Source organism: Haliaeetus leucocephalus, unplaced genomic scaffold (genome assembly GCF_000737465.1).
Source record: "Haliaeetus leucocephalus isolate CR32 unplaced genomic scaffold, Haliaeetus_leucocephalus-4.0 Scaffold184, whole genome shotgun sequence".
Lineage (NCBI taxonomy): Eukaryota > Metazoa > Chordata > Aves > Accipitriformes > Accipitridae > Haliaeetus > Haliaeetus leucocephalus.
Window position 1 is genome coordinate 9,436,243 of NW_010972620.1, and position 18,668 is coordinate 9,454,910.

At 49.6% G+C, this 18,668-nt stretch overlaps 1 protein-coding gene across 1 annotated transcript in view; it reads left to right on the forward strand.

The window, feature by feature from the left end:
- The window catches only part of NT5C2 (5'-nucleotidase, cytosolic II), a 63,600-nt gene extending 48,563 nt beyond the window's left edge, over window positions 1-15,037 (forward strand). The window contains exons 4-18 of the mRNA XM_010564796.1: window positions 875-992; window positions 2,410-2,505; window positions 3,838-3,929; window positions 4,120-4,177; window positions 5,463-5,556; window positions 6,572-6,625; window positions 7,796-7,879; window positions 8,617-8,658; window positions 9,810-9,917; window positions 10,270-10,336; window positions 10,979-11,149; window positions 12,013-12,064; window positions 12,314-12,374; window positions 12,930-13,106; window positions 13,340-15,037. Coding sequence (XP_010563098.1) covers window positions 875-992; window positions 2,410-2,505; window positions 3,838-3,929; window positions 4,120-4,177; window positions 5,463-5,556; window positions 6,572-6,625; window positions 7,796-7,879; window positions 8,617-8,658; window positions 9,810-9,917; window positions 10,270-10,336; window positions 10,979-11,149; window positions 12,013-12,064; window positions 12,314-12,374; window positions 12,930-13,106; window positions 13,340-13,603 — 1,538 coding nt within the window. The 3' untranslated portion in view covers window positions 13,604-15,037. The remainder of the gene's footprint in view (window positions 1-874; window positions 993-2,409; window positions 2,506-3,837; window positions 3,930-4,119; window positions 4,178-5,462; window positions 5,557-6,571; window positions 6,626-7,795; window positions 7,880-8,616; window positions 8,659-9,809; window positions 9,918-10,269; window positions 10,337-10,978; window positions 11,150-12,012; window positions 12,065-12,313; window positions 12,375-12,929; window positions 13,107-13,339) is intronic.
- Window positions 15,038-18,668: the final 3,631 nt, after the last annotated feature.

Consider the following 18,668-nt stretch of genomic DNA (forward strand, 5'->3'; position numbering starts at 1 on the left):
AACACAGTGATTTTCTTTCAAATATTAATTTAATGATCTGATTAAGCAGTAACATTTCCAGTAAATGGGAAGGTCATCTGCAGGCAGAAGACAGGCCTGATGGTAGGAATGACTTGGTTGAACAAATCCATTTCTTTTGCATTGAGCTAAGGTGTGTGTCACAAATGAGCAGCTCCTCTGAAATGTGAGAACAGTAAGCTTGCTTAAAAGGGTAGCATTTTGATGCACAAGGGTAATAGCTAACAGATTTTTACAGTACCGTATGGTATTATTAACAAACAAATCGTATGTTAACTTGACAGCTCTACCTCCAAGCTACCTTAGTCTGCAGCAAACATAAATTCCCCTGAGGTGAAATCTGGAGACAATATTAAGCTTTGGGATTGTATCCAGAGCAGTAACGGTAGCACAGCAGCGATGAATTTCAGGCTTTCAGACCATGAATACATGTGTTCCCAAAATTTATTGGTTTCTTCATCAGCTTTGCGAAAACACGGCAAACTAAAACCTGATCCGAGCAGGTGGAACAGGGAGCGTTCATGCATCTGCCTAACAGGACTGCAGGGAGAGGAGCTGCAGTTTGAAATACATTTTTCCTGATGCAGAGAGCTGTGATAGACTGATGGATATTTCATCTGGTGCACTCTGCTGCTGAAACCTGAACTGCGGCTCCGCTCAGCTGCAGTCCTGGAGCATGAGCTAATTCCACCGTGGCTCCGGGCTGGGGGACCCGAGGCAGCGAAGGGCAGGAGCGAAGGGAACGTGTGATGTGGAGGAGGGAGGAGGGTGAACGGGTACATTACTTTTAACTGCCTTCTTGTTTAACCCCCTAGCTGTTTTCAAATTTTCTAACTGAAATCTCATCTTGGTACAGTGTATAAATCCCCTGAATACGAATCTCTTGGATTTGACCTGACCGTAGAAAGATTAGTTTCCATTGGATACCCTCATGAGCTGCTCAATTTTGTGTATGATCCTGCATTCCCTACCAGGTAAATGACTAACAGATACCGACCCCGCCTGCTTGAGGCCTTGAATATTTGTTCTGTAAAGTTCATAGGCAACACGTGAGGCCAGGTTTTCAGAGTTGTGCCTGTGAAGCCTGTGGTTGACCACAGATCATGGGGAAGGGAGCAGACTGCTCCAGTATGTGGAGGGCCTTTGCACACATGAATCCATGCCAGCAAAGAGGGAGTGTGCAAGAAAAGAGGCCTGCTGAAAAACATGGTCCAAAAATAACCTTTCAAAGCAAAGACAGCAGAGACACAATTGGATGGAGAGTTAAATCAAAATCAAGGAGAGACAGAGCCGTTACTGTCCATGAGGCTGCTAGAATGTCTCAGAACATTTTTCTTTAATGATTTTGATTAATAGTGTCCTGGTGCATAATACATCCTGAAAATTAAGCTGACAGTAAACAACAGTAAAAGTGGGACCAATCCAGTTCACTTGTCCAGATGAATCAAACACCGAAAGCAAAGTTAATGGTGCAAAGTTACTGAATTCTTACGTTTTGTCTTTTGATAGCAGAGGTAAAAAGGACATTGCTTGTTTTAAACAAGGCTTTTGATTTAACTCTGCACCTTTAAGTTGTTTCCACTTGTGCCTTTGCTGGATTTTGCTTTTTTGACTCCTTTGGAGCTTCTTTACAAAAGGCTGGACCAGAGGGTCTGTTGTCTTCTTGTTCCAGTTTTCAGTCTGGCAGCCTCCTTCCTTCCCTCCTCTCAGCATGTTTTACACTGAGACTGTTGCTTGGTGCGTCCATGCCCGTAACAAGACAGTAGCCCTTCACAAACCTGTGATGAAGACTCCATTAAATCCACTGCCTTCATCCCAGGGAGGGGACAGACGGGATGTCTCTGTGGGAAGGCTGCGTTCTCCAGATGCAAGCTACTAGATAAGTGAGACAGAGTTTTGCTGGAGCTGGAACCGGGAATGTCCAAAGCATTTTGTGCAATAGTTACATGCCCCATCTGGCTCTGTCTATGACAGAGCGATGAAAAAGAGGGGAGAAATTCCTTTATCACACCTCGCTCTTCCTTGCAGCCCAGCAGGGCTGTCAGGGGACCACAAACACAGGTGTCAGATTTGTGACCCTGTGGAAGAGGCCCACGTCTTCACTGGTACATGCATAGCTAAGCCTCTGCCGGGTTAAACAGTTCCATTTTCAAGTCTATGGAGAGCAGATCAGCTGTACCTTTCACCTGGCAAGGCAGGGCTCTTGTTGCTCACCTGCAGCCAGGTAGAAGGGACAGTAGGGACCCCATCTGCATAATAACAGCAACGCTGTTCTGATGCCCCATGCCAAGTGAGCAAGCTGTTCTAGAGCTGATTTGGAAAGAACTGCTATTAAAATAGTCACCGCTTAATACAGTTGCTTCTTCATATCTTAAATCACTTTCTTAACAGAGGCCTTGTGTTTGATACCCACTATGGAAACCTGTTGAAAGTTGATGCCTATGGGAACCTCCTAGTGTGTGCACATGGCTTTAATTTCCTCAGAGGGTGAGTGTTGACTCCTGGCTGTTCTTTTTGACTTAATACGCAATTTTGTGTCGCTGATCCTCAGGGCACCCATTGTATAAGGATTCACGGGGGCTCCACTAACAGCAGATGTTGTATTGGTGTTCCTACAGCTCCAGGATTGACTGGGGATGCATTGAGGGGCCCAGACACAGCAACAGCCCATGGTGTTTATAGAGGAAAGGTCCATGCCCGCACAGGCACATCTGTAGTGTGCTAGGAATAGAAGAAAGTGTGCTGTGGGGAGGGGTTGATGGGATAATCCAGGGGCTGTTCACCTGTCCTGGCACAGTTTAACATCAGTAGCTTGTCAGTTAAGACAAAGCCATTGTGTGAGGGCTGCTGGGAGCAGAGAGGGCCTGCGCCCTTGAGACACTTAACTCCACAGCCATTGCTAAGAAAGTTCAAGGGTCTGAGGTGGCTTGGGGAATAAACAAGCTTTCTCTACCCCTTTGTGTTTCTGACCTTTGAGGGTGTCAGAAGTGAGGCATTGCGTGCTGTTTCCTGCAGCCTTCCCTGGCTGCTTGCGCTTCTCTTGCCCCAGAGAAGGTGCTTTAGGAAGCAGAGGGGACTGCAGTGTTACGTGCCTGATGTGTCCCAGCAAATCCCCTGGTATCCCTGCTGTGAGGGTGGACGGATGGAAGGCAAGCGCAGGTCAGCTCAGGGCCCCCAAGGTGACAAGCCTTGTCATTGCAGGTCTGTAAGTCCTTGCATCAGAAAGCCAAAATTTAGGAAAAGCCCTTATATATGCACTCAAGTTTCAATCTGAGGCAGAGGTGATCTTCAGAAGCTTCAGAAATGAAGGAAACCAGAATAATTAAATTACTTTCGTCATTGCCACCCTGCTGATTAATTGCAGAGGGCCCCAGGCAAACCTCCTGCAGCACAGCACGCCGTGCTCTCCCCTGCTGAAAGCTGCTCAGGGGAGAGTAAAGCAACACATGGAAAGTGGGGGAAAGTTTAAGATAAGCAAACAATGAAAGTGCAGATGATTTAAGGCATCCTCATAGCCAGCAGCACGGGGCTTAAGGTCGAGTTGTGGACTCTTGACCACCCTGTTTCCCTGTGTGGGCTCTGCTCGGTTTGCTGACTCGGCTTTGTGCTTGGCTGTGCTGGAGCCAGCGCGGTGAAGGGAACGCCAGTGGATGCAGTTTTGCCCTTGCGACGCTAGTGCACATGGGAAAGCTGGGTGTTAATTAAAGCACAACAGACTCTAGTTAATGGACCCTGCTACAACTATATTTTGCAAGTCAGCACATTTTATCTTCATTATTTTATTGTGGTTTCATTCTTCTCCACTTTATCTATTCTCAGGCCTGAAACACGGGATCAATATCCAAATAAATTTATCCAGAGGGATGACACAGATAGGTTTTACATTCTGAACACGTTATTCAATCTACCAGGTGAGTCTAATGTGAGCCAACACAGGCCTGTTTCTGTGCCTTTGAAGACAGTAAAGCTTTGCTAATGTCATACTCTACTTACTTGGTTTTGCTTTTTTACATGAACTTTCTTCTTTTGGGCACAGGGTCTAAAGTTAGCTGGCTGTATGATGTTATCCTTGTGTTAAAATCTTCCTTTGTTTCTTTGCAGAGACCTACCTATTGGCTTGCCTAGTGGATTTCTTTACTAACTGTGACCGGTACACTAGGTACGTTTTCCCTCTGGTTCGAGGTGCTGATGGTACAGTAAGATTGTTACTGCAAAGAGCATTACAGCACCGATGGAGCTGTTCTTAATATCAGTGGAGGCCCCTCAAGTGGTTTTGGTGGGGAAAAGTTCAGGCCTCTTATTCTTTCAACATTAAGAGAATTTAGTGGTGACGAGATGATCAGTGTATACAGCAGAGACTGGTTATGAGAGTTTTCTTCACAGGGTATATCAGTATCACCATACTGACTGATACTGGTATTTGGGACAGCTTCTAAGACCAAACAGTCATTACAGGGTGATTACAGGCACCAGACAGCTCATTTTGAACCCGTGTCCATTGGAGCCATGTTTGAACTGGTAACTGAAAGGCTAAATTTCCTCAGACAGTTACCACAAGTCCCTCATGTCATAATTGAGGACTTTGTTCACTTAAAGGTAAAATGCTCAGGCATAGTGTGGTGTGAAAGGCTGTTTGTGCAGCATGAGTATTTACCTAGCTTTCAAATAGGTATAAGCATAAAAGCAAGCTGCAGTTTGAACTGGCAAATATGAATGTTGCTGTGCTGCTGACTCATGTGATGGGTCATCTCTGCATATTATATGAGTGGAAGGCAAAGGTTTAATGGGATTTTACCTGGGAGCAGAGGAACTGTTTATGCCGACAATCCATCAGGTGAAGTGTCCTTTCTCAGGATAGGCATGATGATTGCTGTCATAATAAACACAGCTCTGTTTAATCCTCCTTGATTTCTTCTGATGCAAACTCTCATGGGTGTCTCAAAGATACCTCCAAAGTATCTTGTAGAGGGAATTTGTGATGTTAACTCTAACTGTTCAACACAGAAGTAGTTCCTCCTCTCAGCAGCGAGTATTACATTTAGTTGATTTCCATGGCACCCCCTTTTTTAGTGTTGGAAAGAGGGAGAAAGAACAGCACTCTGCTTACTTTCTCAGTGCCATTAATCTGCAAACTTCCTTTTCCTTGGGGGAGAAATAAGAGTTGCAGTCACAGAAAGCTGTATTAGTGCTATGGAGGTACAGGCCCGTAGTTAGGAACTCGCATCCTAAAATTTAAACAAACATTCTTGGGTAACACGCAGATCCTGTTAAACTCTGGTTGAAGCCTTCTTTCAAGTCTGAGCCACGGTGAAGTAGTAAATAAGAAACCATTATGGTAAGATGAAAACACAAGCTCCAAACAACATTTTGAACTGTCTCTCTCCTTGACGTATTTCATACCTGCTGTGATTGGCCGCTACAGTCTCTCTTCTTTCTCCTCACAGCTGTGAAACAGGGTTTAAAGATGGAGACCTCTTCATGTCCTTCAGGAGTATGTTCCAGGATGTCAGAGATGCTGTTGACTGGGTTCATTACAAGGTGATTGCAAGAACTCCTTGGGTCGTCTGTAGTTGTAACTGAGTTAGAGGGACTGGTTTTTAACTCATGAGTTAAGATGTGTAATTCCACCTTTTGGGCAAGAGCTTTGCCGCCTAGTGAGCAAATAATAAATTGCAGTTGTATGTGAGTAAGCCAAGATCTTGACTGCCCTCCTAGTACTGGAATGTATCTGTCTTGGCTTCCTATTGGTTCCTTTTTATTGTGCCCAGATTCCATTTTTGTACTGTAATTCACAGGTTTTAGAACATGATGCCATGAGGGTATTTGCACTTACAGTCCACAACTTGTACATTGTCCTAATTAATAAAACAGCATTTTACTGTAAATGGTTTACATTGGTACTATCTTACGTTGTCTGAAAAGTACCCGCATTAAACAGAGAAATATGTAAACTCTTCTCTGGAGAGGAGAGGCAGTTCATCTTTTTCACACACTTGTTCACAAACTTAGAATATAATTTTGTGAGCATTAACAACTGGTTAAAGACCTGATTTTCTTGTCCTTCCTCATTGAAGAGTTCTGTTGGGGTGGGATGGAGAACCATCACAGGAAAACTCTGCTCACGGTTGTACTTGTGGTGGTTCTTTTAGCCATGCAGAAGTCAGGAATCTATTTTTCTTTCCTTATGCAGTGTTGTGTGATACATGTTGGAGTTGGCCTTTGAGTAAAGCATTATGGTCAGTGTTGGAGACAGGTCGTTGACTGTCTTGTTTGGTATGGCAAATCTATTTTTTGTTTGTTTCTATTGTATTCCCTTCTGAAAGGGTTAAAATGCTGTTGAAGTGGATTATTTACCATGGTGAGGGAATCGATGGATCACAGAGTTTGTGATGGTCCCTGCTACTCAAAGCCTCTCATCTCTAGAGTCACTGGTTCAGATTCGCCCTGGTTTGTACTTTCACAGCATTTTAAAGTGTGAAAGTTGGCATTACTTTGATGTCTCTTACATCATAAGTTTCCATTACCTCACTGGGTTCTGTTGTTTCTATTTCAGGGATCACTCAAGGAAAAGACCCTTGAGAATCTGGAAAAGTATGTGGTGAAAGATGTAAGTGTGAAGTTACTTTACTTGTGCTACGTGACATTCTGTACTGAGTAAGCAGGCAAGAAATAAACATGCTGATTAGCTTTACTAAATCACAAAACAGATAACGCTGTGATTTCTATTGTAATAACCAAAGACAAAGTGGAAAGTTCGGACACAGCCTTTATTCTGAGCCAGTGATCCACGTGATTTCGTATTCACGTGCACGTTTTTTACGTAAAATGTAAAAGCCAGAGGAAATGTTATCATGGGACACAGGTGAATATGCTGGCAAGGCTCGTGTTTCTTTTGGTGGTGAAAGCAACTGTGTTCCCTGCCCATGTTTTCTCTGCCCAAGCAGTCCTCCTTTTAAAAAGCAACAGATGAGCATCTTTTTAGACAGAAGTATTTCTTAGCCATCCAACAAAAATGTTACATGCATTTAACCATGAGGGACTGAGGGAAAGATCCTGAAAAACTCACTAATGTCCAGTCTCTTGATAGCCCCAAAATGTGTGTTGAGCACATCTAATTGAGCAAGCTCCAGTGGTTCCCTTACTTTTGCCCTCTGCACTGTTGAAGGCCCCTCTGGACCACTTACAGTATAATTATTCTTCAGTTTAGATGAGCTCTGTGGTAGACTATCACTTTAAGGCAGTTAACCTTGTTTCTAGTTACATGCCTGCAAAATTCTTAGGAAACGGTTCTGTGAGGTAATCAGCTACTCTGGTAATGGACTGAGATTTATGATTCAATAAAAATAGCCCCAGGAATAAATTCTCCCTAATTTGAGGTTGGAATTATAATGCACTCTAACTTGTGGCTCATGTGAGCTCAGATTTCACCTGCCTCTGAGCCCATTTCAGGAATGGACATGGAGCTAGAGGAGCTGCTCCAGTGTGCCTGCCATGGAGCAGATCAGTGAGAGCAGCACAGGGTGCTTGGCCCTGTGGCAAAGGAACCGTAGCCCTACTGAGCCCTTTTCCCTCACGTTCCTCCCCTGGGCTGTGCTCTGGAGGGGTGTTATGTCGACAAACCAGCAGCTTTCCTGGCACTGGCCAGTGCAAAACACATGAGTTTGCTTGATGGTTTGATTTGCTTTGTTTTGTCTGGTGGGATCATAGTTGAGAGTGTTTTGCCCATGATAAATCTCTGTAACTTTTGTGTGTGACTTGTATGTTCCTTGGCTTTCAGGGGAAGCTGCCACTGCTGCTCAGCCGCATGAATGAAGTTGGGAAGGTGTTTCTTGTCACAAACAGTGACTATAAATACACAGACGTAAGTGCTGTTTGAATTGTTGTGTTGGTATATAATGGAATAAGCAAAAGCCAGCCATTCATTTGTATGGGGTTTGGTAAGACATCTTCTGGTGGAGAATTGGGTGTTTTGTAAGCTAGGTGTAGGATGGTTTAATGGTGAATGCAGATTAGGTCTTGAGTCATCTTTTGTAGTCCTGGTTCTGCTACTGACCCAGTATGGGCCTGGCTTAAGTCCCTCTGTGCCTCATTCAGTTTCTCAGCAATTAAAGGCTGAAAGTGATACTCATTTTAGGTTTCAGCATCCTTTAAAATGCAGAACTTTCCTTTTAAGTGAGGTAGTCTGAGTACAGACAGATCACCAAAGCCATGGCCCTGGAGAGGTCTAAGAGGCAAAACCAGCTGTCTGCTATGCTGTAGGAATAAACTCAGTGACATCAACTCCAGGTAAATGTCAGGATGTTGCAACACTGCTAATCCAAAGTTTTATATGCCATTTTAAAGCATTGCAAGATATAGCTGAAGCAGTGTGCAGATTTCTGAGGCAAATGTGTTCTTTGATTATAAAAATTACTAGTTTAATTCCTGTCACTTTAAATTCCATCCATTCATCTTGTCTCCAAATCTTATGCTGACTTTCATGTAAATCCTGAAAATAAAGTTCTGTAACCTGAAAAGATAAAAGCAGAAAAGTATGCTTTTATAAACTACACAAATGTGTGTTTAAAAACACATCTTTGAATACTTTCTGTCTTTCAGAAAATCATGACTTACTTGTTTGACTTTCCACATGGACCAAAGGTATGTGATTTCTAGACTGCAGTTCCAATAGAAACTGATGTGCCTAATTATCTGTGTAGCTGGAAAGCATTTTAATCCTGCTTCATCGGCTGCATGGGATTAGTTGCTTTAATCTGGTTAAAATACACTTGCTGTTTTGTGTCCTATTTGAATGGGATCAAAGCAAATACAATATAACAAAGAGAAAAGAGGCATCATCTGGTCTCAAACAATAATCTGTGTTAATGATAACATTATTTTAGTGATAACACATTTTAACTGTGGCATTTTGCAGGCAGGTTTCTTAGAAATCTTGTACAATGTTTTAGATGATGTTAAAAAAAGCCTTGATGGAAAGGAAAGAGTTTTATAAAACAGCAGAAACATTTATGGCTGACTGTGCCTTGACTATGTAACTCCAAAAGTTGTAGTCATGCTTTTTCTGGTTTTCTGAGGTCAAAACTCAGGCCTGCAACTTTTGGAGAGAGGCTTATGAGGTGAATTTATACTGCTTTCTCAATCTCCCAGTGGGAGGCTATCTCACACTCAAAAGATGTGTTTTCACACTGTGCTCTAAAGGTAAAAGGCAGCCAAGGGAGAAATATTCAGAACATGGAAAATCACCGCAACTGATAGCTCAAAAAACTCCTTGCTGTGGTCTTGATCTCAGAAAGAGTGGAAGCATGGAGAAGAAAGGGCTCATGAATGCCCAGTGTCTTTTGGGCAGGGCTGTGATTCAAAGCTGTGTTCTGTCGAATAGAGTCCAGGCATTTTCCCACTCTTGGCCAATGTACCAACGTGGCTGAAGCTGTGAAGTTGCATGCGTCTGGATCTACGCAGGATGTCCTCTTCAGAAACAGTGGCAGCAATGTCATTTACAGCATCTCTTTACTTATCAGCTGTGCTGTGACATGGATGTTCAGTGCAGCTCTCCTGTCTCACACCTCAGTCCTCACTGCTAGGCTGGGTTGGGATGGGCTTGCCGCAAAAGGGGAGTGCTTTTAGGAGAGGGTGCTGGCAACCCAGCATCCTACCATAAGAGGTATGAGCTAGGGGCTTTTGGTGGACCAGCAATGTCACAAGGTTATGGCTATGGACAATGACACTCCAGTTAAACTCCCTGTGGTTGATTGTGTTGTGCCTGATTCTGGGGTTTGTTTTTGCCTTTGCAGCCTGGGAGTGCCCATAGACCATGGCAGTCCTACTTTGACCTGATCCTGGTGGATGCACGAAAACCCCTCTTCTTTGGCGAAGGCACTGTGTTGCGGCAGGTGGACACGGTGAGTGGCATATGGAGGGTACCTCTACGGATGGAAGGGCTCATGCACCTCCTGTGTGGTGTCTCCTAGTGGCAACGGGCAACACAGTGTTTAGATAGGACCTGCCCTAGAGATGGTGGGCTGGCGTCAACTCTTAGTGATTCCTGAGCAACCCCATCAGCTGGGGCACAGCAGAGCTTGAGGCTTTGCTGGATTCCCTAACGTACCGCAGGTAGAAACAGGAAAAGAATGTGCAAAGCCACCTCTAGGCTGCCTGGGAGTGAGAGAGAGGGACAATGAGCGATGTATTAATAGGACAGAAAAGAGCCAGACCATCAGCTGTTCTGTACTAACGCAATGTCTCCTTCCTCAGGTGACCGGGAAGCTGAAGATTGGTACCTACACTGGCCCGCTGCAGCACGGCATTGTGTACTCAGGAGGTGAGGCAAGAACCCTTCTTGTCCTGTGGAGTGGCTCTGACATGCCCTCATGGCCTTCAGTCACTCCGGCTGTGAGATGTCTTGTGCCAGGCGCTAGGCAAGGTTGTGTTTCCCAAAGCACATTGTACCGTGCCCTCTGCACACTGCACCAGAAACTCTCTGTTATCGTTACTGCCCAACGCAGGGAAGAAATGGACTTGTTCCTCCTCAAACACCCTTTTCTTCCATGCCGGGGAGGGTCTGGGAAATGCCACTGCAGGGCTTGTGGTGGAGGGGGAGCTGCAGCTGGCCCAATGCAACGTTCCCAGCTGTACTTACTGTGCTGTCACCAGTGCGACCACCCTTGGAGGGTCCCCTGAGCCAGGGAACAGCAGCAGGTGGATATACAGGGCTGTCTGTGATGCCCAGGGCTCCATTACTCTCACATGGGGTGGGAGGCAGCATGGCCCCTCTGCTGCTGCCATTTATGTGTGCGTGGGCAAAGCTGCCCCTGGGTAGACTCCCTGTGCCATGGCCAATCAAGGGTGCTACGTTTAGCAGTGGAGGTTTCTGGGAGGAAAGTGTCCCTAACCCTGGCCCTCTGAAATGAGCCACGCATTTCCTTTTGGCTCCCCATTCTGAGCCATGCCATTCTTCTCTCAGGCTCTTCGGACACAGTCTGTGACCTGCTGGGTGCCAAAGGGAAGGATATCTTGTACATCGGAGACCATATCTTTGGAGACATACTCAAATCCAAGAAGCGCCAGGGCTGGAGGACCTTCCTGGTGATCCCGGAGCTGGCGCAGGAGCTGCACGTCTGGACGGACAAAAGCGGTCAGCAGCCGGGCAAACCCCAGGCCAGGCTTTGCTCTTGCTTGCCTGGTGCTGCACCCCTGTGATTGCCAGGGCATAGGGGTGGGGAGAGCTCACCCTGGCTTGCCACTTCTCCCTTCGGCCCTTTTTCCCTGAGTCTGGGTGTTGGTGGCAAGAGCTGAGGCAGCTCTCTGTGGGCTGGCCTCAGGGTCCCAGGCCTTCCCTGTGCTCTTTCCCAGGCCGCTTGTGCATAATCAGCCAAGCGCTGACTTGGCCGGGGAAGAAGCTGCAGCTGGGTGGGGTTGAGTTGTTCCTCATCCATAACTCTGCTCCAAAAACTCCTCTCCCTCTGCCCATATGGAGCCTTGGCTTCTCTGGTAAAAAGTATCTGACAAGACACCTGGGTTATTCTCCCTGTAATGCCTGAGCCATGACTGCTCTCCCATCTGCAGGGAGTCCCTGCTCACCAGCCGCTTCCTCCTCCTTCCTCCCGCTCCCTCTGCTGCTCCGCTGCCAAAGTGCTGTGTGTTTCCCATCCTCCAGTGCTACTGCCTTTCTCCCAGGTTTGCCCTTTGGTGTGTAAATAGGTCTGGGGGTTATGCAAGTTGCCCCATGGCTGGTTGGAAGGTTTTGGTGAGAGCTGTGAAGGTTCAGCCTCAAAAACAAAAGGGACAACCAGAAACCAAGCCCAAAGCTCTGCCAGTGGCACAGAGCATGATTGAACCCTCTCCCTGCACAGTGGCCATGAGATGCCATGCTGCTTGGTGCAGTGTCCTTCAACCATCATGCAAGGGGAGCGGGCAGGATGGTGGGTTTGCTTTCAGACCTTTTCATTTCAACAGTTTAAACTTACCTTTTTCCCCTTTCTTTTCTGGATTTTCCAGCCCTTTTTGAAGAGCTGCAGAGTCTGGACATTTTCTTGGCTGAGCTATACAAGTGAGTGTTCAAACAGTGACAACTTTTGGGCTGCCTCTCCCAGCCTGGTGATAGTTAATGAGCGGCTCTGACAAAACCTTGGGATTGGGTTAGCGGCACTGCTGCCGGACCTTTAACTTGGCCCTGGGCTCTGCCCACGAGACCAACCTTCCCCTCCAGACCAGCCTCCCTCCCCTGAGACCCCATCCCACAGCATCTGGTTCTGAAAGGCTTTTCACACCATGTATTTACCTTCTCGCCTGTAACTAGGCATCTGGACAGTAGCAGCAATGAACGCCCTGACATCAGCTCCATCCAGAGACGCATTAAGGTACCAATCGTAAAAATCCCTTTTAATCCTTTTGGATCCCAAAGGGCTTGACAACCCAACCCCACTGATCAGCCCTGAAATGCTTTGCTCTTCCTTTGGGTGGGCACAGCAGGCTTGGCAAAGCCATTCTGTCTTTGTGGATGCAAACAGAGGAGCTTCTCAGCTCACTGGTGTCACTGGCACTCCTGAAAGGCAGCCTGGTCTGGAATAGGGTCTCCTTCCTCATGCACACAGCAGCACTGACTGATGGTGCTTACTGCTGCAGAATGGGGTGCTGGCACACACAAGCTTGGCAGGGCTGTAGCCTCTGGTTCAGCCAGCCCTGGGGTGCCAGCCTGGGGCAGGTGCCGGCCCTGAGCCCACTGCCGCCTTCCCCTCTGTTAGCTGGGACTCAGCTGTGCTCTGATGCCGTGGGATACGAGCACAGAAAGCCCTGCTGGAGATCCTCGCAGATCTCATGTAACCCCCAGCCCTCAGTGCACTCCACTTCAGTGTTGTCGTGGCTCTGCACTGCTGCCTGCCCGGCCCAGGATCTAACCTGCCCTTTGCTTGTAGAAAGTGACCCACGACATGGACATGTGCTACGGGATGATGGGGAGCCTCTTCCGCAGCGGCTCTCGGCAGACCCTGTTTGCCAGCCAGGTGATGCGCTATGCTGATCTCTATGCAGCCTCCTTCATCAACCTCCTCTACTACCCCTTCAGCTACCTCTTCAGAGCCGCCCATGTCCTGGTGAGTTGCAGACCCCAGGGAGGTGGGCAGGGGTCTCAAAGGTGCCTGTGCTTGTGTTCATTAACACTTCCACAAGCTGCAAGCACCAGGAATGGCACCTTAGAGGGTTGGATGGCATTTGATGCACCATGGGCCAAAGGGTCATGTTCTGGGGTTTGTTCTCCATGTGTCTCAGGGAGATACCCTGGGACTGGGACACGCCTTGCCATCTCCTCTCTCTCTTACATGTGTAGATGCCACACGAGTCCACGGTAGAGCACACACACGTCGACATCAATGAGAAGGAGTCACCGATGGCCACGCGCAATCGCACCTCAGTGGATTTTAAAGATTCTGACTACAAGCGGCATCAACTGACCCGCTCCATCAGTGAGATCAAACCGCCCAACCTCTTCCCCCAGGCACCTCAGGAAATCACACATTGCCACGATGAAGATGATGATGAGGAAGAGGAAGAGGAGGAAGAAGAGGAGGAAGAGGAAGAGGAAGAGGAATAAGAAGGAAAAAGCAAAGCATCTCTGAAGACAAACTGTGACTCTAGCAGTGATCAGGAGCAGATTCCTTTGTTGGGGCCCTTGGGGTGATGGGTTGGGGGGGGTGTGATTCTTGCAAAGGCACATTTTGAAAGTGTCTGGAAACTTTTAACAAACAAATTAACACTAATTAGGAGGAGACCCTTGTTTTCAGTTTTGCAGACGGTTCAAAAAGCTGATGGATTCTGCCTGGGTGGTGCATTCAGACTGGAGTTCCCACCTATGCTGTCATGCTGTTCCCATTACATTTAGGGATGCTGCAAGTTTCTTCCTTTCCCATGATGTGTTTCATCTGATTTTCATTTGTACAGTGTCCTGTGAACGGTTTTTTGCCATTTGTTACATTCGCTGTGGAGAAGGAAGGGATGTGCTGGGCCCTGCAGGAGACAAAATAATCCAAATCCTCCTGCCTGTTGCGTTGCTGCCCTTAACCCTCTGCTTCTGGGTGACAAACTGCCCCCATCCCCATGTTAGCCAGGGTGTTGCTGTGGCTTCCAGCACTCAGTTTACCCTCTGCTTGGCCTGAGTTTCTCTGTGTAAGTAAGTGGTTCTATTCCTCCAGCTGTCACAGATGGCGGTGGGACTCCAGCTCTTGCATATCTGCAACTGTACACATCTCGGCTTGTAGATGCTTGTTATCCTCTCCCAGTGTTTCAAAGCTGTCTTTCATCATTGGCATGTGATGCATGATTTCCAAGGCATTTCTCAAACAGCTGAGCCGTACACTGTGTTCTCAACTCCTGTAGTTTCAGCAGTAAATATTAACCCAGGAGCTTGAAGCTACTGCTTTAGCATTACATTAGTTGGTTTGTTTTCCTACTGCCTATTACTGACCTTTCTGTCCACTCAGCTTTAAGAAAGTGAAGCATCCCAAAGACAAACCCAGCCGCCATCTGGAGTGAAAGGGCCTGTTATTCCAGGGTGCTGCAGGCCATGTGTGTCTGCCCTAGAGGAGGAAACGGCACATGCCACAGGGCCAGCCCTGTGGTGGGAGCTGGGAAACTCCAGTCCAGCTGGCAGCTTCCCTTGTCTTTGGCCTGGCACAGAGCAAGCGCAGCCTCATCGCAGGTTGCGGTGGGCAAGCCTGCATCCCTGGCCAAGGAGGGTGGTGGCTGCAGGCTGCCGTGCGGGCACTGGGGGTGTCCCACAGCGATGGGCAAGCGGTCCTTGTGCCTGAAAGCCAGCCTGGGGAAGGCGCGGGGCCAGCGTGCAACTGGGCAGCAGTGCCCTGCGGTTTTCCTCTGTGTTATGGGTGCAGCCTCTCTTACTCCAGCCTGTGCCGTTCGCTGTGAAGGGATTACAACAAGGGCCCTCTTGTAACTAATTCGACTGTTGTTTCCGTACCATAAACTCATTTAATCCTTTTCTTTTTCCATTTTAAAGTACCTTAGGAGAAAATAAAAAAAGAAAAACCACAGCACCAACATCTGAGCAAGAAACACTGCTGCTGTAGTGGCAGTTGTTCAAGTCAATAAATTGATGATGTTTCTAAGAAATGCCTGGTGCTTTGTGGCACGTCGCTGACATGATGAGGGCTGTGTTGGAGGTGACAGAGAGAGCCAGGACTGGTCTGTGGGGGTCCCAGCAGGATGGGTGGCAGCAGAAGAGGGAAAGCATCTCCGGGAATTGGTTGTGTGAAGCATTGCCAAGCAGTGGCTTTGGATCTGGCTTTAAGGGCTTGTCTGCTCCCCAGGGAGCAGGTGGGCAGGAAGCGATGGGGGAACATGAGGCTTTTGTTATACCCATTGGCTTCAGACGGGAGGCATGGGGAAGCAGAGAAACATTTTGGCCTGGATTCAGAGAGTGAGGAGGGGCTTCTCCATGGTGGAAAGGGCAACACCCCTACCCTGCAGCTACCTCCAGCATTGCGTCTTTTCAGGTCTGTTTCCCATAGGCATTACCAAGGGCTGCTCCCCACCATGCATGACCATACCCGGGCTGGCACAGCATGGCTCACACTCACCAGGAGCTGCAAACCTAGTTAAACTGAGAAAAATAACCCAGGGAAGGCCAGTGCTGGCCACAGCAACAGCACTGGCTGGCCTAGCTAAAGGCTGCACGTACCCTGCGCCCGGCCAAGACAGGGACAGCCCCGAGGACAGCACGCTGCTGAGCTCAGCCCTCGCATCCACCAGACCAGATGAGGCCCCACCATCAGAGCTACCACAGAAGGATATTCAGTACCCAGAGCCCTAAGTGCCAAACAGAAAAGCAACACTAAATGGCTGCAGATGGTGGCCAACAATCAACAGCTGACACTTCAGGCATTGCTAAAAGCCCCTGACCCAGTGCTGGGTCCCTGACCCCTTGATTTTGGGGTCTGGAGAGCAGCTAATGTGTACCCACAGCGAGGTCAGCTGCAGGAAGGGTTTGAGGGAGCTGTTCCCGAGCCCTTTCACTAAAGGCCATGCTGGACTTTGCTATGTTTAAACCTCATTTCTCCAAGTATAGCCACTTGAATTTTTTAAGCTTTAGCTCAGCAGCTGGGGAGGGTGTGTGGCTGCGGGAAGGGAGGTCTGGGGAGCTCCATGCATTCTTCCTTCCTAACCGGTTGCCACAAATAGCTCACAGCCAGCCCAGGGCTATTTCTGACTGTGATGGGGAGAAGACTCTTCAAGGCTGGAGCAATGGAAAGTATTTGACCCTCACTTGATGGTGGGAAAGCAGCAGGCAGAGCCTGACAGACACACAGGCACTGCTCGCTGCCCGGCCTTGCACCACTCTGCCCATCCTGCACCGGCTGTGTGCTGGCGTTGCAGTAAGAACCCACCGAGCAAGAGCCAGGGTGAAGCTTCTTGCCTTGGCTGGCACAGGGGACATGGCAGCAGCCCAGTGTTCCAGCCCACACCTCTGGCCGCAGCTGCCCGCACCTCTGGCCTGCGCCAGCTGCCGCTCCAGTACCTGTGTCTCCGACCGGCTCGGCGAAGCCCCCCAGGAAAAGCCAGCGTGAGCCGCAGCTGGTGCGAGGCTCCTGCCGCTCTCCCCGCAGCCTGTTCCCCCCCCAAGGGACGAGCACGCTGTTACCCACCGGCGGCTTCTCCTGCGGCAAAAGCGCTCGCTGACCTGATTGCTCCCACTTTCTCCAACACCACCCACCCACCCTCAGTGCTCTGCAGAGACGGAGGGGGCTCACAGTGGCTGCACTAAGCAATCTCTACCAAGGACAGGAGCCCAAGGCTCACTCTGCCCTTAGCTGCAGCCATTTTGTGTTGGGCACTGCCAGCAAGTACTTCTATATAGGTCAAAGTAACTAGAGATGCTCCCAGCTCCTCTTCCTTCACACCATCTCCTCTCTCAGCAGGGAGAGGGCCCGCTGCAGCTGAAGCACAAACCCAGTGTCAGGGTACACCTCACCACGGTGGAGGATGCAAAGCCCTGTGCCGGTCCCTGAGCAGCAGCTATTGCCACCGCGGTGCCTGAAGCCCCGGCCACCCGCGGCACACATCGGCAAGGCAATTTTGTAGGTGCAGAGCCACCAGCCCACCCTGGCCCTGCACGAGGGTGCTCACCTCCAGCAGAACAGCCCGGGGGCCCGCTGGGCTGCAGAGCGTGCGGCGGGAGCGCAGGGCTGGCACGCAGGGATGGCGGGGGCACAGGCAGAGCGACCCAGCAGCGGGCTGGGGGCGGGTGGTTTACCGGGACTTAACAACCTGTAGGTACAAAAGGTGACCTTGAGCACGATTCACAGGGTATGTGAGAACCGGCCTTCGGCGCTGGGGGTCCCGTCCCCGCTGTTGCAGTGGTGTGGGGCCCGGCCACGCAGGGAGGGCAGAGCGCAGCCTGGGTGCTGCTGGAGCTTCGAGGATGCAGAGCTCCGGGTGCAGCTGCCTTCGCTTCGGGCACTGCTCCTGCCCTGCTCCCACAGCGCAGCCAGCACCCATCCCACCACCCTGCAGGGACCTGGCCTCTCGCACCCTCCCTTCCAGGAGCCCCAGGCCCACCTGCCCTGCTCCTCCTCCCCGTTGCTCTTCACCGTCAGAGCCAGCCCCGAAGTCTGCCTTCACATTAGTTCTACTTACATCCTGCTTGCAGCAGCCCACCATCCTCCACCCGCTGCCAGGGACAGGCACGCGCAGGGCAGCAGAAGTCCTCACGGGACCCGCCGCTCCCCCCCCCATCCTGCCGATACGACGCTGGGGAGCGAGGTCCGGGGGGATGGGGCCACCCTGCAGGACAGGAACAGGGACAGAGGCTGCACTAGGTGCAGCAAACCCCACCGCGAGGCTTGAGCAGATGCTGCCCAACTCGCTGCCCCAGGGCGCAGCTCAAGAGCTGAGCAAGGAAGAAAGCCCAGTGCAGGGAGAGCAGCCGGGTGAAACGGCTGCGAGGAGGACGGGGTTGAGGGATGGCAGAAGCACGAAATGGGCGCAGGGCACGGCTGTATCTGGCACGCAGGCAGGGGTTGGCCATTCCCCCGCCAGTGCGGAGCTGGAAGCGACACTGGGCAGGGGACTAAGCACAGGCTCGCTCTCCTGCGCAGAAATACGTCTCTGCTGCTGCAGGCTCCGCGCAACTCTGCTGCTAAAGCCCTGACACCAGGGCGGCACCTAATGCAGGGGGACAGACAGACTCACTCCACCAGCGACTCCCGTCCAATGGAGCTGCTGTCACCACCAGCCACGTCCCGCGCTGGCGACCCCCGGCCACGCATCGCCTTCCAGGAACGCGCCACGGATGGACCGACAGACAGCATCTATGCTTCCGGACAAACAAACATGATATATGGAGGACAGGTTGTAAATAAGGGGTTTTTATTAGTGGAAGAAAAAGGCCCTCACCCTTGAGGGAACTTCAGAAAGTCAGCTGCTTGCCATTGCCACCAGCTTCCCAGCTCCTGGTCAGCAAAACCACAGGCACAGACCTCCCCGGCTCGAGGACTTACGGGCCCAGACCCACCACAGTGAAGAGCAAGACCTGGCTCTAAGGGGAACAGGATCCAGCCTCTCCATGGCTCTCGACAGCTGAAGTGGAGATTAAAGACCGCTGATGTGCCAATAGCAGAGATCTGGGTCCGGGATCACCAACATCA